Genomic DNA, 22520 nt, shown 5'->3' with positions numbered 1-22520 from the left:
AAGGAGCTGTATTTATTGAATTATATAAAAAAGATATTTGTGTTAGAAGTGCTGTTTAAATAATAAACCATTTGTTTGTTTTCCAGATTCATCATTTCCAATTCTCTCTAGTTTACCTGTAATGCCTGAGGCTCTTGTACCATCTTCTGTCACTTCAATCTTTGCTTTATGAAAGACCTCTGAGATATAAAGACCTCCTTGTTCTAGCAAACAAAAGCAGTTATTATTTGCCAGCGTAAAGCCAAAAGAACTTATTCAAAGAAAAACTGCTCAGGAGAGAGTTTCTTCCAGAAATTATAAAATTAATTTACTAAGTATCCTCAATGAAGTGGAGACATCCATTAATGAACACACGAATTGCAATGAGAACTGAGTCAACATTTTCACCCCTAACTCTTCTAACATCAAATATGACTGAAAAAGTCCCCTGGTACAAAACTATCCTTATTAAAAAGTTCATCCTTACCCTTACCTTATCCTTACCCCCCCCCCAAAAAAAGATCTTTATCCAAAATACCTTTGTCTATTTTACTTATTCTTTCTCTTTATATTAAAGATCTACCTAGGGCTTTTCAACTGAAGGATTTTCATTTTAGCAGCAATATTGTAGCTTTTGAATGAGCAGCATGATGGCCTAGAAGTGAAGACACTTGCCTCACACTCGTACACTTTCAAGAGTTCAGTTCTAGGCAGTGGCAGATGTTTCTCTATTAGGGCACAATGAGAACATATCTGCTGCAACTCTGAGTAGGCATCAGAAAGGCATCCGGTCAGTAAATGCTCAGCTCCATTCAATCACCCCAAATCTACCCTGATAAAAAGGGATTATAGGGTTGTAAAAACAAAAAAAATGTAGCTTTTGAGTACTTCTAGCATAAGTTAGCCATGATAAATGAACTGATTTGTAAGCTTCATGGTGAAACATATTAAGTGACAGAGGCTCAAATTAAGCATTGTGTGAAATGGACAGAGTACAAGGTACATTCTTGCTCCTGAAATAATCAATGTCCACCCGTGATTAGAAAGCTTACTGTTTTATAGACCCAAAACTTCAATTAGAAGATCTTTTGTGATGAATCACTGCCACAGAGCAGAATTTATAATCTGAGTCCTTAGTTCAATATAATGTACATATGGTTCCTAAGATCTTCCAAAAGTTTCCATTGAATTGTAATTTACAATATCACAGAAGAGGGAAAACTTTAAATATATAAGAGATTGTTGTATTATATTATTTCACTTTAAATTAAATTTAGGTGCTTTTTCCTTTCTTTATTCTGATCCTGTCTACTTTTTAGACTGTGGCTCCTAAGCCCTCAAAGTTGCATATGGCATTTGTCCTGAAAAAGTTGTATAGGCTAGCTTACCTGAAATGCCTTTAAAATTAGCTTCAGTTTGGTCAAACATGTCTGTAATTCCTAATGCGGGTAAAATCCACTTTAAATCCAAATGATTTTGAATTTTGAACCTGGAAAGTTGATAGATGAACACTATAAATATACTATGTTGGTTTTTCAGTGTAATTCCTCTATGGGCAAGGTGACATATGGCCTCTCCGGGGCTTAGTGAACTTCACCTCCCAACAGCCTACTTAGCAAGGAAAAGAATGAGATACGACTGGAATTGCAATCCAGCAATATTTCAAGAGCACACAATCCATCCTGCATATTGCATATTTATCAGAAGAAGTTGTGTGTTCTCATTCTGTGTTTCTAGGGCTTAAAGCATGCACTTGTAATCATTTCTGTATAGTTTTTCCAAGGTCTTATCCTTGGATTTCTACACTTAAGATTTTAGGCAGCACAGGTGCAAGATGCTATAGCTGTGCCCTCTCCTCTTTCCAACCATATTTCATATCCATAATCCTGGCCTTTTGTCCACAGTCAAGTTTGTACCTTTTACACATGCAGCAAACATGAGCAGAGATCCAAATGTTGAAGCAACTGAATGTACATTGATTCTTTACCTAGGGAGAACGATATCCATTGCTGTTCTTCTCAAGGTGCTGGACCATAGAGATAAGGTTTGAGCAGAGAAGTAAGTCTCAATCCTGGCTAGAGAGGTTCTCCTGTTGGATGGAAGCACCACAAACATGCTAACCTTCTCCTCCAGATAAGGTATTTCAACCACACTGATCTTATCCAGAGAGCTCAGTAGAAATTCACCTGCAAGTCAAAAAAACCAGTTGTATACTATTAACAAACATACCAGGATTTTCAGTAATTGCAGTAAGACCTTTTGAGAGGTGATACTTCAGCTCCATAACACTATTCACCAAGGACCTAATGAGCTCTACTTGTTTAGTTCTGAGCATTTGGAAAAGCCTTTTTTTTTGCCAGATCCTTGATAAATAATTACATCTAGGTTATCAAGCAGACTGAAAGCCTTTCCCTCAAATCTTTCTTGTCATTGACCATTATTTGCATATTTTATAGCATTTTAAAATAATACTTCATATATTTGATCCATCTGAAAAAAAATATTTATTTTGCATTTTATGTTTATGGACATATACCAAACAGAAATGTGCTGGGTGATAATCTTTAAAAAGCATCAGCTATATTTAATTGGATGGCACTTTTTGCACTAGCAGTAAAATATTGCTGTATTGTAGTAGTAAAAAATCCTGATTAGAGTCCTATAAATTCAGTAAAAATATTTCCCCTATTGCAAAGGGAATGAATTGAAAGAGAGTGATATATCAAAGGTGGCCAACTGAATTCACAGTAGAAATGAAGCTGGAATCAAGAACTTTCTGCTTTACAGCACAATTTCTTAATCACTATGTTACACTAATTTAGGTTTTAGGTAGTGCCAATCATAGATGTTGCATACATGAATATATTAAATAAAATACCTCAGAGGACCACTCAAAGGCAAATCTGATCTAAGCAGGATTTTGGATATGTTTTCACTTCTACAGAAGGTTTAAGGGCAGGATGAAAATCAGAACGCACATCAAACTTATAATTTCCACCACACAACTGTGTCTTCTCCTGCACTATATTATTATTATTATTATTATTAATAATAATAATAATAATAATAATAAAAAAATTGGAAGGGACCTTGGAGGTCATAGAGTCCAACTCCCTGCTCAGGCAGGAACCCTACACCATTTCAGACAAATGGCTATCCCGTCTCTTCTTAAAAACTTCCAGTGTTGGAGCATTCACCACTTCTGGAGTCAGGTTGTTCCACTGGTTAATTGTTCTAACTGTCAGGAAGTTTCTCCTTAGTTCTAAGTTGCTTCTCTCCTTGACCAGTTTCCCTCCATTGCTTCTCGTCCTGCCTTCAGGCGCCTTGGAGAATAGCTTGACTCCCTCTTTTTGGGGCAGCCCCTGAGATATTGGAACACTGCTATCATGTCCCCCCTTGTCCTTCTCTTCGTTAAACTAGACATAACCAATTCCAGCAACCGTTCCTCATATGTTTTAGCTTCCAGTCCCCTAATCATCTTTGTTGTTTGTTTGTTTGAAGTCTGTGGAACACACTCTCATGGTGCTCATTGTATCAGTGTTTAGATCAGTTTTTCTCAACCTCAGCAACTTTTAAGCTCTGCTGACATCAACTTCCAGAATTCCCCAGCCAGAATTCTGATAGTTGAAATCCACACATCTTAAAGTTGTTGTGGTTGAGAAACATTGGTTTAAATAATCTGTAAAAATATATTTTGATTCGCCAAGGTTTTAATAGTTAACTGGATTTACCATCTATTTAATATTTTTGTGTTTTATTTTACAATGTCATTGGTCACCCCGAGTGCTCTGATGAGCAGAATGTGGGAGATGATTGTCAGCTATTCACTAAAAATGTGTTAAAGGGCAACTGGCAAGAGAAGACTGGAAGCTATACAAAAAGTGCTGACGAGCAAGGCTGTGGGCTGTACGCCTCTTTGAAAACAGAAAACACTATGCCACTCTCCACTTTTTCTTACAGGACATTTTAACAGTTTAGGACTATTTCACTAGCTGCAAATATAGTTGCTAGGCTCCCCTTTCCAAGCGCAGAGAATTCAGACATCGGAGTCATTTCTTTGACTACTGCATATTCTCTGAGGTTCCTTGTTTACTCGTCTTTATGTTTGTTGGATTTATAACGTGCATTCTTTCAGGAGTTTGAAGCAGTGAACACAATGCTTCCTCTCCCATCATTCCACGGAACAACAACCTAGTGAGTTTGGTTGGGCTGAGAGAGAGAGTGACTGGCTCAAAATCACCTAGTGAGCTTCCTTGATTGTGGGTGGACTTGAACCTGAGTCTTCCTTGTTCCTTAATACTATGCTGGTTCTCTTTTTCTTCTAGTTTCTTTCTCTCTGTCGGTGCAGGAATAGATGGAAACTTGTCTGCATAGAAAAAGTCCATTCCTATTATCCTTACCGTAATTGACTTCCGCTCTGAGATACATGGCAGGCACTTTCAAGGTGATGCCATCTGGAGTGGTAAAGGACAAAGCTTGTGTATGCGTGAAACTGAATTTCCTTTGCCATGTGCTTCTGAAGTGTATGGTGCTTACCACGGCTATCTGGTTAAGGGGAGACTCAATCGTGTCCAAGGATAGGCAGCTTGTTTCTGTATTGTTGAAGGACAGAAAACAAAAGAGTGAAATCTACTAACAGAGATGAGTGTAACACATTTGTTCTCTGTTTGAAACGTTAACTCGGAAACAGTAACAACTTCATCTGCTTTTAGGACTTAACAAAGAAGAATTTGATGGCAAATTAATGGCATCTTAGTTGCAATCTGGGGGAAAAAAACCCCTTACTATTCAGATGCACTGGACTGCTGGTACTGTAAGTGCAAAATCTAGCAGAACCAAGCAAAGTCATGAAGTCAGATAGCAGAAAAAGAATCTAATCTTTATCTTGATATTTCTGGAGAGCTGTCAAACCCCCGATTCTTCTATAATCAATTCTCCAAAGAGAAGGTTCAGCAAACAATTAGGTTTATATAGGATGCTCTATCTCATAATTTTCTCCAGATGTTTTTAGCTGAAGATAGCAGGGACCAGACCTGAAGTGCTGTGTATATATATTTATATACCATCACTGATTTAGTTTTGGAAGCAATCCCGGTCATCAGGTCCAGGACATAAGTGATGTTGGCCCTGAGGAAATGTACAATAAATAAGGGACAATGTTCTTCTTGTTTTCCAAACATAAATGGAATATTGTACTGGAAATTAGGACCAATCGGTATCATTTGTGCTCCTGCCTGGCAGTCTGGGGCTGAAACAACTCTATGATAATCCCACTTTGTGAGCCACGTACTTCACTTTAGACTGTATTGAAGCTAGTTCTCATTGGAAACCTTGCTTGACTTGGATGTTACTACCTTGTCTGTGAAGTTCAGCTACCAGCTGAATTATATGAACCCAGGCTGCAGAGAAGATCACACTGTTGCTTGCAGAATTTATGGCCTGCACATTTTGAGTTTCTTGGTTCAGAATGAGACACCCAGGGCACAGCAATAGAATCTTTTGATACCTTTCTTTCCTAGGGCTCATGCCAGTCTTTGCTAGCCTCAGCAGGTTACATCCCAAAGAGATCATGGGAGACAGTTGGCAAGCAAACTCAAACGTTGCTTGCTTACACATTGCTACACTGTGCTTGAGTAAAGTCTCAAAAGAGCTGGTGCAAATTAGGTGTATTGCAAAGGGACAAAAGAGAACAATAGGGTTACCAAATGCTTACCTCCTGTATTCTGGGTAATCCATTCCCTAATTTGTGCTTTGGTCCTGTTAGGATCACTGAAGTTACTTTGCTGCACTGTGTTATTTCCCCACCATGCAGCCTGCTGAACAAATTGAGGTGAAAGCTGTATCCCAGCTTGAACAAAAAGGGTACATGCCAAGTGCACTATAATACTTTGGTTGGAATTAATTCCTTCTTTGTAGGCTGTGTGCAAGAAGTTCTGGACGTTCTCATCTAAGAACAAGAGATGTCCTTGTATTAATGTAGTCAAGGGGGAGAAATCATAATGATACAAAGTCACACCACTGAATGTGAATTGCCCCCTCCATGATCTTTAGAAGGTCATACTGTAGGAGGGAATAATAGTGGCTTGTACAGTCTTCCTCTTCTCCCTGTAGCCTTCTGACTTCCCTGCTTTTTTTGCCCTCAAAGCATTGTAGCAATCCTACAAATGAAGGAGTTGAACTGGAACCAAGAGAAGATACTAAAAACATTCACTGCACAACCAGCCAAGAACTGTTTTGCTAGCATTTAGATGACTCTGTTAGAGAGCCAATAAATATTATTTCTGGTCTTATCTCATATTGCCCCCAGTTCATACACAAGGGCCACATTGGATAACTGCTCCTTCAACAATCTTCCTCTGGTTCTTCGCTCTAAAGTGCACTCTCACAATTTCCCCCAGAACAAATGGGGGAGAGGTGGAGAGCATAAATGGAGGTTGAAAAAGAGAAGGCTGAATCTATTCCCCTAGCATTCATCATACCCTTTTGCACTACCTTGATCAATGAGTTGCCAACCACTCCATCTCTGAATATTTGTTTTAGTCTTTGAAGTTTCCTTGACTAAGAAGTTGAAAAGAATAAGGAGATGCAGATTTACTTGTTATTTGCTTTGAGGAGGAAATATTTAAGGAGAAAATCTCTTGCATTTGGCATGGGAAAAATAGCATTTATTGCAAGTCACATTTAATTGACTTTGAAACCAAATTAGTATCAGAAATTATGAGCTTTTGGAAACACTCTCAAAGCTGCTAATTAACATCAATCTTGTCATTTCTTTCCTCCTTAACAGTAGGTTGAGTCAAACCATTAGAACAACAGTTAAAAGCTTGGTGTTCTTGTGGATCAAAGCAAACATTTGTGCTAGTTGCATTTCAAAAGGAGCTGTATCTTTAAGATACTACCCTGACTTTCTATTTATTTCCCTACCTCATTAGTTGCAAAGCAATTGCATTTAAAATTATGTCGATGTACACACATGCCAAATCTCTTTTTATTTGTGATCCTATATAATAATTCTGTGTCCTCCTAGCTAGTACTCTTGGCTCTTCTGGGTGCAAGAGACCAGTGACTCTCTGCATTCTACTAAATTTAAACGATCCTCTCCAGATGTTGGAAGTTCTTGGGTAAGTTTCCCATCAAAGGTTTAAATGGCATGTTTCTATAGGGAAAGCTCTTTTTAATAATTTAACGAGAGTGAGGAAAAAAATCTGTACTGCAACAAAAGCAGAACGTTTAAAAAGTAACACTTTCATACTGGCTAATTTTGAACAGACAAAAAACAAAGTCATGCCTATCAGATAAAAACTAACATATTCATAGGTTGAAAGGGCACTCAGTTTTGCTTAATATGATTTTGGCAGTGTAGAAAAATGAAAATTCTCGGATAGGCTTTATAATGACACGCAGCGTTCATTAAATACTAAGGTCTCGGAAGATTCCTTACCGTGAATGTTGTATCCCAAAGCATGTTTCAGTTGTCCAAGCGTATTTCCCTGAGCTCCAAATTGCAGAAGTCCCAACGAAAAAGAAATGCTTGCTGGTGAGATGACAAGATTCGTTCTATTATGGCGTTCGGCTAACTTTTGGTAAAGAGTGAGGGCAAACTCTGTTTCCAGGTTTTTCAGATCATTATAGTTCTCACAGCTTCCAATATTCAAAACACAAAATAACAGAAGAAAGGAAGCGATGGAAAGAGACAGCATGAAGGCAGAAGGCTGGACTACCAAGGTAGCCTTTCCTGCAACGAGCAATAGGAATAGTCCATTTCAGAAATAATGACAACTGGACTATATTCTAATGTAAGGTTTAGAATAGCAAAATTCCTCATGTACCTGTTAGGGGAACTACCTGTATGAGAGAGGTGTTGCAGAACAGGTGGGCACTCTCACTATACACATTGGCAAGATAATAACTGTGGATTTATTTGGTGATTTGAGTCCTTGCATGGGCTGCATTTTTTTCTTTTCCTTCCTCATCCCCTTTTCATTTATCATAATTTTTAAAAACTCACAAGTCTGAGGCCAGGGGCTGTCTCATTTATACTAATCTATAAATCTGTCTGAAAGACTTTCAAGTGAAAGAATTGAACATATTTATTAATAATTACCATTTAGAAAAGAAATGAAAGGTAATATCATGGCTAGTCCTTGGTAAAGCAGGTGATAAAATAGACCAGCCTCTACAATGTATAAAAATCTATAATAAGGAAAACGCAAATAAGGCCTTTTTTAAGCCAGAGAATGTTGCAGCATAGCTCAAATATTAATGTGTATTATTATTAAATCTTTTAGGCTGAAAGCAAAACATACTATGGAATTCTATGATTCTATGTTACAAAACTCCTACGGTTTACTTACTGTCAGCTAGAGTTGAGTGTGTCCTTCTGTCGTGCTTAAGTTAGACCTATGCCCGTTGTAGGTCTAACCTCTTCTACAATATATAACCAGGTGGGGTCTTATGACTAAGACCCCTGCTGCAAAAGACTACCAATGACTGTTGACTCTCCTGGCGATGTCTGTACCACTCTGACCAAATTCCTGTAGGCTCTGTAGGGAGCCAGGCAAAGAGGTACAGCAAATCCCAGAGAGGTACTGAGGGAGCCAACAAGCACCATTCAAGCCTCAGGAGACGTGTGACCTGCTTCAGCTCAGAAAGGTATCACCTGCCAGCATCACTTCCATTCCTCCCCCAAATTTTACACATTCCACAGATTTGCTAATGGGAGCAGAAAGGGTGGCAGGTGTGTACCAGGCACAGCGTTGATCTTAATCCAGACAGTGTGAGGTATTAAGGAGGAGAAGAAGAAGGTCTGACCATGCTGGACAAAATTAATTCCATGATTCCTTACTCCATCCAAACCTTTTGTCATACCAATTACGGAACCCTGAAAAGAGATCCATTTGATTGGGTGTTTCTCCTGCTGTTCTTTAATTACAACTCTCTTTAAAAAGAAAGAAAGAAAGAAAGAAAGAAAGAAAGAAAGAAAGAAAGAAAGAACTTGAAAAAATATGTACACAACAGTAGGTGAGCTGTATAAAAGGATGAAAACAATTGTGGATAGTTGACATCAAGGTGTTCCAGTACACTGACAGGTTTGGAGAATAGTAGTGTAGAGAAGAATTGGAAGAACGAAGGGACCCAATTCTTTTCTTCCTCTACCAACTTTTAAGAATTGTCCCATGGCTTTGTCTGAAGTCAAATAATGTAGTAATCTTGTTCTAACTACACCATTTCAAAATTTAGTTGCTTTTTGGCAAAAAAACAAACAAAAACAAAACAAAAAACCACAACCCCATTGTGGTAGCATACAAGTTCAGCAGAACATTCAGATAGCATCTGAAGAGAATACTGTAAATAAATAAGGTATACTCAGAAGCTTGTTCTCTAATGCCTGAGACCTGGCATTTGTTTATAAGATCTGGCTTAAATCTCTGATATTAAGCTACTGTAATTGTACTACAGGATAAATTTATAGAGTGGCCTTAGTCTTTTAAAAGTGGAAAGCTGGATAATTAAAATTAGAAACACTACAAATAGTGGATAATAGCAGAAAAATGCCATTACTGTTCAGATGGAAATCAAATACCCAAATCTGTGCATTAGCTATAAGGAGGTAAAAAGATGCAGTTCAGAAAGTCTAATGAACTGAGTCAGCCTCTCCCAACGTAGTGCCCAGAATTCTTGTGATTCTAAAGCAGCAAGAATCACTAAACAGACTCTTTGACTTTCTTGGAAATCAGTGGCAAAGGAAGTGAACACAAATTTGGACCTGAAAGACTTTAAAAAGCCTGTCTTCTTGTGAGTAGGGAATGATATATCACAGACCTACCTCTGTTACATTTTTCTAAGCATCTTGTGATCTTGTTTTGTTTTCATTGTTTTGAATTGTTGTGTTTTTTTCTCTTATTTATTTATTTATGAGACTTATATACCGCTTTAAGTGCAAGCACTCTCTAAGCGGTGTACACCAGTAAGCAATGTATATATATATTTACATTGCCCCCAACAATCTTGGTCCTCATTTTACCTACCCCGAAAGGATGGAAGGCTGAGTCAACCTTGAACCGGTGAGATTTGAACCACTGATCTGCTGAACACAGTCAGCTAAAGTGGCCTGCAGTACTGCACTCTAACTGCTGCACCACCTCGGCTCTTTTCTTTTGCAGTTTGTAAAATAAAGTGCAAATGATACAAATCGAAACACTTTCTTAGAAAAAAAATCACAAAACAAAATCAATAAAATTTAGATGGTCATGTTTTATATTTCTGTCTGAAATATACAATATTTGTATGGATTGATGTAAATTATAATGGGGAAAATGGTCAAATGTTAGTAAAGCAGTACTTAGCGAAAGACTTTTTCAAGACATTTTTCCTCTGATGCTATTCTACATAATTTGCCATTGACCAAAAAGAAACAAATTTTTTCCACTTCCAAAGTTTCTTTAAAAGTGGAGCCAATGATTCCTGGAAATGAAGAGCCAGCAAATAGACCCCCCTCATTGTAATTCCTTTTCAAACAAGGAAGGTTTGGTGACCTGACTTAAGGATGACTTTTTATCACCCACAAGTGGTCCAGACAGTTGCTCCTAAACCCAATGGATTTAGAGCTCTGGGAGACAAAAAAAATACCCATCATGCTTAAATCATGGTCTCTGCTTTAAGGACATTAGGTTCACATGCTTCCTTTTCTAGTTACTTTTGGAAATCGTTTGTTAACTGCTTTTTAACTATTAGAAGACTTTGGATCAACAAGTCTGAAAACATTGGGTGAGTTTAATTCAATTTTTAGCAAAAGTTTTATTTTTAAAAAACATATATTAATAAACAACAAAAGGGTAATTGGAATTTTGATTTTGGAAAGTTAAAAATGGATTAAGATGATTTGAAATAAGAGTTTGGAATTAATTATAAGAATCCTTCCTATGGGAAAAGTTTTGAACTGAAGAAATATGATCGGATGAGACTTTGAAAGTTGAGACTTTGACACTAGAGGGAACAGAAGAAAACTAAAAAGTATAATTGAAGCAGAACCTTTAAACATTTACTAATATAGAATGACTCAAAATACTGAAGGATTTTTTAATGGTGGACTGAGAAGTTAAGAGTGTCTGTTTCTATAATTAGGCTGTGTTTAAAATGTTATGGGAGAGAAACAAATTTTACCTGTCAAACTTGAGATTAATCTTAAAGTGGATTTAAAAATGACAGGCTACAGGAATGATATCTCAAAAAAGATGCTATCCTGAACATACAAAAGAAACCAGCTGATGTTTAGAAATTAAAAATGATATAGAAATAACCCAAGAGAGTAACCTGGATAATTTTCCTATATTGGATTTCAAAGAGGGTTGTTTAAACTTTGAAGAAATTTATGAGATGGGACAAAGAAAAAATAAAAAGAAATCGAGTTCCAGGACATTGTTTGAAGGGACTAACAATCAAGATACGTAAAAGTAAGAATATAAAGTTGGCTTACTTGGTTAAAGTTAAAATAGATACATTGTTATCTCTGGTAACTCTTAATAGACTTTTGCTGATCAGGACTAAAATGATGAAGCTTTAAGGATTGGTTTATAGATAAGAGAATGAAAATGGGCCGGAAAGTTCATTTGTTTTATTTTAAGAGAAGTGATAAATTACTAAAATTGTTTATACTTTCTTTAGTATATTTTTTTATTTTCTATTTTTCTTTCTTTTTTAAATGTGCACCTATTTCTATTCTTTTTTACATAGTTTTCTATTGGTTTTTATCTTTGCACTTGTAATTTTCAATGAAATCAATATTAAAAATCTCTAAAATTTCCTTTTTTGTTGTTGTAGCTCTTAATAATCTTACAGATTTGATATAATCTTAAATTGTTACCCAACACTGGTCTCATTGTATGCCTTCCAAAAAATAGAAATGCAAGCTGGACTAAAAGTAGTTGGTAACAATATCAATAGACTCATTGATCTGAAAGGGATTTTAGAAGTAATCTACTCCAATCTTTTGCTCTGCAGGAGCCATAGAGCATCTCTGACAGATGATTATCTAGCTTTTATCTGAAGTACTTCAGTGAAGGAGAAATCACCACTTCACATGGTAGCCTACACTACTGGCTGGCAGTCAGGAAGTTACTTCTGATGCCTTACCTGTTTCTCTATACTAGTATGCCCTTTGTACTATGTGAAAACTAGGCTACAGGATGAATGTGCCAGATGATTCCAGATCAGAAAGCGGAAGTGCCCAGTGACAGACAACCAACTCATGCACTGAAGGTGAGTGTTATGCCAGCAGTTTGTGGGCACAGTCACTTCCCATTTAAAATGAAAGCATTTTCTCCTGAAATGTGAGAGCAATATTCTATTAAAAAGTTATAATTTTAATTCAAGCTTCACTTGAATGGAATGGAATGGAATTGAGCTTCTGTCCAAGCTTCTTCTTAATTTTTGGAGTAGAGTACAGCTTCCATCAAAAACCAAATGTTCCCAATATTCCTTGAAAAGTTGCATGCCCGAAGGAATCCATGCAACTGAGATTACAATTGTCCTGTAATTTCTTACATTTATATGCCACTTTCTTCCAGGAGCCTCAACTATCTTGATAAATAGATTTGTCTGAGACATTATGATTGGTCTGAAATCACCCATTGAGCATTAAGGACTGAATGAGCCTTGTATTAGGTTTTTTTTCCTAATCCCTTTTTAATACATTACACCCAGAGACTAGTCATCCTTCGGTCTAATTCTGAGCTCACCAAATAGAAAATTCTTCAGGAGCAGCCTGGCTCTGGCACCACTATACCACAAAGTTATAATTAGCAATGATTGTTCTGCATAGCTAGAGTGATTAAGTTCAGTGGTACTGAATGACTTCACAATTGCCCCTTAATTCGTTTGCTTACACAAAGGTCATCCATCTCTGGTAGCTTTTAACATTATGCAAGGAGACATTTAAAGTACTTAGTACTTTCTGACCCCTAAGGCCCTATTTGCACACAGAGAGGCAGTCAGCTTGAATTAATCCTGTTCTAATTAAAGCACAGGCTTTTGATGTCTGCTCACTGTAGCACAGAGAACCACCAGGTACACAGAGGTAAATTGAGCTGGATTAATTGTGGATGTGTGCGATTCCCAGAGAAAAGTCAGCTTTCATGAATTTCTGGGGCACTTGGTCCAACATAGAATTTGTACGCAACCATAGTCCTAGATAACTATGGAATGCCTGTCTACAGACCTAAATCATCTGGGATTTATTTATACAAAGCAAAGAACAACAGTACTCAAAACCTATGGGTTGCTAATCTGACAGCTTTACAATAAAACCACAATTGAAGCAATGTTAGTTTTTGAACTTCCAACATTCAAAGTGGAAAAAATTAAAATATTCAAACTAATAATTTGGAATTTAAAAAAAAACACTAAACCACACAACTAAGATATTACATCTCTTTCTAAGCATGTGTATTAATAATGGATGTGTCATATAAATCAAACCTTTGCTAAAACTTCTTTAAAACACCACAAGATGGCACCAGCTGTGCTTTCAGAACAGTTAGAACTCAAAGCAGAGGAAGTCAGAATTTTTCCACACATAGTATGCACCAATTTTAAGCAACACATGGAGATGCCAAGTAGAAATGATGTTGCTTTTGATCTTCCAGCAACAGCCTCAACAGTAAAGCAGTTTATGATACCGTATGGTGGTGTAATACTGTATATATTTATGAATAGATCAGTGTTTCTCAAATTTGATAACTTTAAGACATATGGACTTAACACACAGGATTCCCCAGGCAGCACGCTGGCTAGGGAATTCTGGGAGCTGAAGTCCACACATCTTAAAATGGTTAAGTTTGAGGAACAGTGGGACAGATTTTTGGTAAGCAATCCTGCAGGTTTTCACCTCTTTCCACCTGGCTCTTCTCTTCTTTGCCGGCATCCTCTAGGCTGCAGTTCAGATGGGTTTTGGAGGCAGAAGATGATGGAAGGATGAGTACCACATCTTTCCACTATTGAGACAGGTGCAGGCTGTTGGGGATGAGTCTGTGCTGTCTGCATCTCAAACTGAAGCACTCCACACACATTTGCACTGCTCAGGTGATAAACTTCCAAATGGCCCCAAAGACTCTCTAAAACAGGGGTTTCAAACTGCCAGCCCGTGGGCCGGTTGCATCATATGGAGGCCGTGCCCACCCCAGCTCTGGCAATGCAAAAAAAGTCATGATATGTAGCAACATGTCACGTGACGTGGCGAATTTGACACCCGTGCTCTAAAAGAATGCAAATGACCAGATGTTTGCAAGGAATATAATCCTTCCATTCCCCACCATCCAGTCAGAGCTGAAGAAGTTTCTTGGGTGAGAAGCAAAATGTTTTCAAAGAAAAAACAAGAAAGTCCAGTTGCCTTCTGAAAAAGCACCTTTGGGACATCCATGACCTGAATGACTGAGAATCTCCATAGACATTAATTCTATCAAGTATAGCACTAGATTCTATCAAGTAGAGCCTATAGTCATCAACAATAATCAGCTCAGATTATTAGATGTGTTTGGAACTCGATTTTATTTGAAGGCCAGTCTTCCATGCTTAGTGTAATGGATCTTAGCCTGCTTTATTCTCAACACTCTGTGTGTTATCAGATAGCAGTAACCATGCTTCGGTTGCCATAGCAGAGAAAACAAAATCCCTTCTACCTGCCTGCTTCTGCAGGATATTTATCTACTATTGATTAGAAATGCAGGGGATGCTGGTGTGTTAGCATCTTTTATGTAGCCTTCTGATATATTCAGAAGCACTAAATATTTTTCATTAACTTTTTGCAACTTTTTTTTTAAAGCTGTTATTCTTTACAAGACTATTTCAGCACCATGGTCAGCATGAGGAAGCAAATAAGAGCTACTGCAACCTTTAGGAGGTGAACCCATGTGCAGACATGATAAAGAAAAGATTGTGTTTCTTCATCTTTGACAAAGTTTGGAAAAGAAATGAAGAGATGGGCCAAAAGAAGTCTGAAGCTGGAGAAAGCCTGATCACATTCATAATCAACACATGCAATCTTTTTCTGTATTGGCAAGAAATGTCCATTAGAAGACAATCTGGAAAGAGATTTAATGTTAGATGGAATAGTTGAAGAAGGATCTACGCTATGTTCAGGAAAATACACTCCATATTTAATCCCAACTCCAGCAGGAGTAGTTTATCTGATGGGATCCCAGCTTGTGATGGTTCTGCGGTTCGTTTGCTCCGTAGCACCTCTATGTACGCTCTCAGAGATGAGGATCATACATTCACTGAACCTCTGAAAAAAAGCAAAAGTACCACCAGCCTTAATTCAGTTGCCTGCCTTCAGCTGAAAGAAGAAAAGGCATGGATGTACTCAAAGACACAAGACTGTTTGCAATACTTACAAGATTTATTAGCTCTGAGGAAAAAATACATTGAGGGTATCAAGGATTTGAAAGCCTTGGGCAGAGTGCCTGGAATTTCCCCTTTGCCTACAAAATCTCCAGCAACAACAACAAAAATCCAAGCCCCTCCTCCTCCCAAACAGACTTCTAAGGTAGGATATGTTACTCCCATTTTCATAATAGGATATGTTGCAACCCCTGTCTTTGGAGAATTGAAATAAGAATGAAATAAAATTGAGAGGATATGAGGAGATGAACTATGAGTGTGGGAATGTGATGAGTTTATGTTTTGTAATACAGTAATCTATAGAGTTGGATTCTATATAGTCAATTATACTCACATAGCCTGTTCAGATACAGTATTCAGAGTAAGGACATTTATTTTTCAGGCTTTGTGCATTTTCACCAACCATAAACAAGCTTAAAAGCTATCACCGATTGGGATAGAATTGCTTCTCACACCAGAAAAATAAAGCAATTAAAACACACACACACACACAGACACACACAAACTATGAGCAGTTTGAAAACGAAGACCTCCTAGTGGCTAAAGCCATGACTGGAGGGTTCTAATTTCAAGAAACTGAAGCTCAAGCTTCAACCTTTGGGAAGGGACAAGAGGATTTTGTTTCCTTTCGATGAATGTTTATGTCATTCTCTTTTAATAAACAGAGGGTTGACACTTTTTCTGCAAACATTTGTCTTCTATGCATTAAGCCACATGTCTATTTATGGCCGTGATAACTGCTCACCACAATTAGTCAGATTCTACTTAAAAAAAATAAATAATGTAAATAAATGTATTGTTTACTAGCCCACAACTTTTGTTATGCTAATATGAATGACAATTTAAAGTGCTAGCAAAAGTGGGGGGGATGTATCACCCTGAAGATGTTACTGGTCATTCAGTAATTCTCTCCAGACCTGTATTACAACTTTACCAGCATCCATTCCCTGTAACAGAGATGCTAAGATTTTAATTTCTGGCAATAAGGGAGATACCTTGATATCAAGTGACATTAGAATTCTTTAAAGACTCCAAATGGTTCAAGTGAGAGAGCTAATGAATAGAGCTTTTGTGACACAGAATAAAAAAAGACTTAGGAATAGGCAACCTATTTTTTCCCCATATATTCTGAAGAATAGCTTTCTTCATTTCTTGCTTTGCTAACTGTGGCTCATGGAGTAGAATTTCAAAATATATGAAGGCCTACTTCAGTAAAAGGAAAGCCAAGATTCAACATTATTTTGATCAAATTTGGCTTCCTGGAGTTTCTTCTGAATGTTTTTAGTGAACTGTTTTTCTCATTTGCTTGCTTTTTCCTGTTTGTTATAAGTTGAGACCAGCTTGATCCAAAAGAATCATAAGGCCAATAATGATTGCATCAAGATTAGTTTTATATTATTATTTGGAACACACACACACACACACACACACACACACACACACACCTGGAAAATGACTTTTTTTTTGCATACCTACCTATATATGCACACACCCAGAGGCATACAACACTAAAAATAATCCACATATATTTTAAAAAGCAGCATAATAGTTACCAGTATTTCCGGCGTATAAGACAACTCGGCGTATAAGACGACCCCCGTCTTTGGCGCCGATTTCAGCGCTCGCGGAAGTCGCCTTATACGCCGGCATTTATGGTAATTTAAATGGAACCCAAGATAAATTAGCAAAAAAGATTCTTAGCATCTTATTGGTTTGTTTTCTGAATGTCTACATTTTGTATCCTTGAAAGTTGGAGGGGGGAGGTTGCAATCATAAGGTTTGTTTATTCTAATTAAATCATTCTCACAACAGATCTCAGTGGACAGAAAAGGCTCGCAACTCAGTTCAGATGTAACTGAAGCAATCACTTATTTTGATTCAATTATTGCAAAACTGGAGGCAGAAAGACATCACAAAGTTGTGAGGAATCATCCACATGTTGATGTAGATTTTGATAGTAAGTACATATATATATGCCAATAGTATTAATAATATTTGCATGTGCAAAATAGCGTCCATCAGATTTGAATTTCCAAAGTGTTAAATGACCATAATAGTTCTCACCCACTGATACCCTTGCCTGTTACATTTGTACTAGCAACAGTTTGGGGGTTTTCTTCAGGGGCAGCCTGAAGTAACTTATAATGTGTAGTGATGAGAATGCTATCGGGATTATTCAGACCAGAAAAGGCCTCAGCTGGTACATCATCCTAAATTCATTTAAAACACAACACGTAATTGTGAGAGCAAATAATAGATACATCAAAGTTTTCCCAAAAGGTAGTATATATATATTTTTGCTGGACAATATTCCATCTCCGCTGTTCTTCCAAACAAAGACATTCAGGAATGGGTTTCCATATTTTTGCTTGGAAGATTGATGGATAATATACTGATTGACCTAATAAATAATTAGTATGACATGTCTGTTACCTATTGATTTTACAGTATTTGGCTAGCTATTTTTGGAATACTGCATCTTTTCCTCCTCCTCCTCCTCCTCCTCCTTCTCCCTGCAACCCTGTTCCAGATTCTTGGTTTTTGAATGCATAAGGAATTTTAGGATAACTTTAGACGCATAAAGGAGAATAATTAAATAGGTGCTGTCCCATCCCAGCACTTTAATGCTGAGCAAAGGGAGACTATTCCACTTGGAATAACCCATAAAAAAACTAGTATTGTCTATTCAAGGTCTAGGTCTGCCTATGTGATCCTTTGCTTTTTTTTAGTCCACAGGGCTTCAGATTTATTTATCTGTGGCTTCTATCACTTCATCCCTCATAAATCTACTTTATGAATTGTCCCCCATCTAATTTTCCCCTATTCATAATATCAGATACAGTATCGGTCCTGTATACTGCATGTTTGTCATGTACCAATTTAAATAATTAGTTAAAATGTTTGATAGCAAACATTATTAGCATCAAAAATTATCTGTGTGAATTTAGCTAGAACTTGAACTAGAAATTAATAGTGAAAATAGTTATGTTGGGTGACTAGATTATATAAACACCCCAGAAAATAGTTTCATAAAGTACCTACAATACTATGGATTTGGAAGCTGCAAATGGTTTAAAGGTGGAAATGTTTTTTTTTTCCTCACTGAAGTTGGGCATACTCATTTCTACTCTTAATTTGACATCTTAACAAACAGTCATTCAGTCATATTAACACTAAATTTCGGTGACCCAATCTTGGAGTGCTTTGGGGGACCTAGAGCATAGTGAGGGAGTTGGATCCTGACCTAGTTAGCCTATCCCTAGTTCAGAAAAATGAAAAGCAGTTTTCTCTTGAGTCAGACCTTTGATCCTTCTAGCCATGTTTTATTAGCAGCAGATTTCTTAAATCTCTTTCCAAAAATACTGGAGACTGAACTTGGAGCCTTCTGTGTGCAGAACCTAAGCAGTACCTACCTATTCTGTACCCTCATCCTTGTTGTAAAGATACATTTATACTAAGTCTGGTTCTATGTTTCAGTTGTTTCTAGTTCAAGGGAACATAGCCTGCATTCCAACTGGATCCTTCGTGCCCCTCGGATATATTCCCAAGATACCAGCCAAGTAGAAGTGATCACAAGCCAATCCAAAGGAAAAAGCCAAGGAAGAACATTCAGTTCCAGAAAGAAACTGCAAAGATATCCAATGTATCTACCTAAAGCTGTGGAGGGAGCATTTAACACAATGAAATTTAAACCCAAAACGGGCCTCAAAGAACAGCACTGACATGAAAATCCTTACTGTCTGCGTAGGCAGACCGAGAGTCTTTCTTCAGAAGCAGGTGGTCGGGATATTATTATGCAATAAGTTAGCAATTGCAGTTATTCGATGTATACAGCTGACCAGACTTGACTTTACATTCTGCCTAACATTAGGATCACTTTGTAGTTATGTGGACATAACACACTTAACTAAAGCCTTGTCAATGTATTTAAGCTAGTTGGTAAGCTTAGCTAGGTTAAAGCTGATGGCACAGCGTGTTGTTCAATCTGTTTGATTAGTTTATAATTTGGTGTATTGTGTGAACTCAGAAAATATGTTCATTCAGTGACTAGGTAAGCTGCAACATTGTGTACACTGAAAATTACCTCATTCAGTCCTCCCTCCCTCCCCACAGCATATCTAATGTTGATTATCCATACCATATAGAAAATGGTAGCATGAATGCCATGATCACTTGGGGACGTTTTCTGTTATTCTGTGAAAAGTTAGATTATAAACACCTCTATGCTATGCAGTTTTGGTGAATGTAATTTCTACATTAATTTTTAAAAATGTTCTTTGTTTGTTAGGCTGGATTCAGGTTAACACTGCAATGTAGGAATGTGCATCCAGATGTGTGTTTCTAATGAAAAAAAAAATGTGATTCTTCTAAATAAATAAAGCCTGACTATTTTAACATACAATTTTAAACAACTGCCCTCATTTATAATCTGGATGCCCTGCTCTTGTCTCAAGGAGAATACCTAAAAGCCACAGCATTCGTTATATTTGGAGGGCAGGAAACAGAAACCAAAGAAAAACATGATTTTTGTACCCACCTCCACTTTTAAAATACTCACAGGTTACTTTTTCATCTTCCCCAGAAGCCAGAAGGCAATATATGGAGTGAAAAACACACAGTGAGGTGGGCTGTTGTGAAAACTGTTGAGGTTCTGGAGGGAAAAAAGGTATGTAGCAGATTTCTGAAATCTGCTCACTTACCAAATGATTCTCTTAATTTACAGGGTAAAAAGCAATAAAAGCACACATTGCATTAAAAATCTGACCAGGCTGAGGAGGAAAATCAGTCCTAGGCACTACACATACCCACTGATTACTTCAGTGGTATCCCTTCCTAGTCCAGAGTGTGTGAGAAGAACCAGATCTTGAGCATGTTCCTAAAAGCCAGCAGGATTGGTGCTGAAGGGATATTGGGAGACTTTCTTTACCTCTGTTCTCAGTGCCTGCCACCATTCTGAACCTTTAGCTCTCTACTCTTTTTTTATATGCTTTCTTTCCTCCTACTATTAAAATGGCACTGGCATTTCATTATAGCATTTTCTTTAACTATTATCAGAGCTTAAATGTATTGCATTCAAGGTTCTACCCCCCCCCCAAAATAACCAATCTGCTGGATTTTGGGGACCCATATTCCTGTGCTCTATGGGACCTTCGTTTGTTCCTGAGAATCCAGTCGTAATGTCCCCACTACATTAAGATATAAAAAACATTAAATAGGCCATTATCCAATCAAAGGGTTCTAGAATTTTTTTTCTTGCCTACCTGCTGCTGTTTTTAAAATGGAGGTAGATTTAAAAACTAGTTGATGATGTAACTGCTGATGCCCAGTAGTTAGAAGACTCTAATCTAAGTGGATTATGGCTATAGCCAAATAATATTGTAGTTGGTTTGTTAGTTTGTTTTTTATCTTGTAAAACTTGTACTAAGCTTAAATTTCATGCTCTTACAAATGATCATGTCAGGAAAACTGCAGTTGCTGAGTGATACAATCTCTCTCTCTCTCTCTCTCTCTCTCTCTCTCTCCCTCTCTCCCTCCCTCCCTCCCTCCCTCCCTCCCTCCCTCTCTCTCTCTCTCTTACACACACACACCAACAACACTATTAATATTAAGATCAGCACTGATCCCCAGTGTTTTGTAGAAGCTATACCCAGATGTCCCATTTACTGTAGGAACAAAGCCTTATATAGATTTCCCCAAAGATGATCGATAATTTGATTTCAAGGAAAAAAAAATGACCTGAGAGGGATTTAAAGTGCCATAGCTTTCACCTCCTTGAAAGAAAACAAACTAGAAATAAACAATTAAGTACAGCATACTTATTTTATCTCCTTCAATTTCTGGGTTGTGCAAATTGACCCTCATGAATCCCCCAAATAATTTGCTTTATGTCATCAAGTTCAAGTTGCCAAGCTTTTTGAACTGCTGAACAGTCCTGGGAATTTCCAAACCTATTGTGAGTGCTCTTACAAAATGTTTGGGGGTGGGGGACTTTTTCATCCACATAATCTCTCCAAAGGCAGACAGAATCAGTATCGGCACCGAGATATCAGAATGCTCCCTATCACCTCTCTGGCCTGTTCCCCATTCCTGCAAGATGTTCCGTGCTGCTCCTGCTTAACTTTTCCCTTTCTCTGAACTGGTGAGTATCATTCTGAAACACCAGCCTGCAGCCATCTGGCTGATCTGTTCCATGCAGGGTCCAGATGTAAGGTTAAAACTGTCTATTGAAAATGACAATTATACTGGAGATGGATGTTTTGCTTTGCATAGCATACCAGCTTTTTGCGGGTGGGGAATAGCTTGGCAAGTGATAAGGAGGACCATAACTTCTATTCTTCAACTTCTCTCAAAGCCTGGGGCAGTGAATGACTGAAAAGATAGGAAATCTGATGGTAGCTTTGAAGGCGTGCCCTAGAATTTGCTGAGAACTCTAGAACAGAATAGAGCTAGAAGGGACCCTGGAGGTCTTCTAGTCCAACCCCCTGCTCAATCAGGAGACTGTATACCATTTCAGACAAGTGGCTGTCCAGTCTCTTCTTGAAAACCCCCAATGATGAAGCACCCACAAGGTCTGAAGGCAAGCTGTTCCACTGGTTAATTGTCCTCACTGTTAGAAAGTTTCTCCTTAATTCCAGGTTGCTTCTCTCCTTGAGTGGTTTCCATCCATTGTTTTGATATGGAAAAGAGGCAGTAAATAAAATGGTTCTTTCAGCTTGCCATTTTCTGAAAGAGAACACACAAGGAAAGGTAGGAAAACACAAAGGAAAAAGATTGACAGAGGGGGGAAAATAGGATTGGTCAGATCATCAGAGACCAAGAGGTCAGAATTATGACTGTGTTGTGTCCCCAAGCTGTGTCCCCCAGTTATGATGAAGAATGCCACACCACTAAAATACCAGTCCAGATGGCTTCAGTGTGAAGAACTATGTTGTCCTTTGCTGCAGCACACTCTCTGGGACTGGACTATAGGACGCCTGAGAGAAAGACCACCAGGGTGAATGAGCAGAAAGGAAAGCTTAAGTTGACTCCAGAGAAGTTAAAATGTGCATGTTAATTTTACAACAGCAGACACAACATTTTATCCATTAGTATTTCTTGCACAATTTCACTCTGTTATTAACAAATGTCTATGGAGGTTCTCACTC

General features: G+C 37.7%; 2 protein-coding genes across 2 annotated transcripts in view; one reads left to right on the top strand and one right to left on the bottom strand.

The window, feature by feature from the left end:
• Positions 1–22520, bottom strand: part of SERPINE3 (serpin family E member 3) — a 41605-nt gene that overhangs the window by 5394 nt on the left and 13691 nt on the right. The window contains exons 2-7 of the mRNA XM_039321764.1: positions 7421–7714; positions 5693–5926; positions 4380–4571; positions 1967–2165; positions 1368–1468; positions 117–203 (exon numbers count right to left, since the gene is read on the bottom strand). Of these exons, the coding sequence (XP_039177698.1) occupies positions 117–203; positions 1368–1468; positions 1967–2165; positions 4380–4571; positions 5693–5926; positions 7421–7679 (1072 nt within the window). The 5' untranslated portion in view covers positions 7680–7714. The remainder of the gene's footprint in view (positions 1–116; positions 204–1367; positions 1469–1966; positions 2166–4379; positions 4572–5692; positions 5927–7420; positions 7715–22520) is intronic.
• CUNH13orf42 (chromosome unknown C13orf42 homolog) lies at positions 14714–19762 on the top strand. Its single transcript, XM_039321765.1, has 3 exons — positions 14714–15520; positions 17188–17332; positions 18853–19762. Exons 1-3 carry the CDS (start codon positions 15107–15109, stop codon positions 19095–19097), a joined length of 804 nt encoding a protein of 267 aa, XP_039177699.1. The 5' UTR covers positions 14714–15106; the 3' UTR covers positions 19098–19762.

The sequence above is a fragment of the Crotalus tigris genome, unplaced genomic scaffold (genome assembly GCF_016545835.1).
Source record: "Crotalus tigris isolate CLP2741 ecotype Arizona unplaced genomic scaffold, ASM1654583v1 scf7180000023827.205595, whole genome shotgun sequence".
NCBI classification, from domain to species: domain Eukaryota; kingdom Metazoa; phylum Chordata; class Lepidosauria; order Squamata; family Viperidae; genus Crotalus; species Crotalus tigris.
Note: the sequence above shows the minus strand (reverse complement) of the source record. Positions and strands in the feature narration are given on the sequence as shown.

Coding starts and splice junctions, on each gene's coding strand:
- CUNH13orf42 (XM_039321765.1), top strand. CDS start 15,107: ATGTTCAGGAAAATACACTCCATATTTAATCCCAACTCCAGCAGGAGT. Junction 15,521..17,187: donor CTCCCAAACAGACTTCTAAG/GTAGGATATGTT, acceptor TTCTCACAACAG/ATCTCAGTGGACAGAAAAGG. Junction 17,333..18,852: donor TGTTGATGTAGATTTTGATA/GTAAGTACATAT, acceptor TCTATGTTTCAG/TTGTTTCTAGTTCAAGGGAA.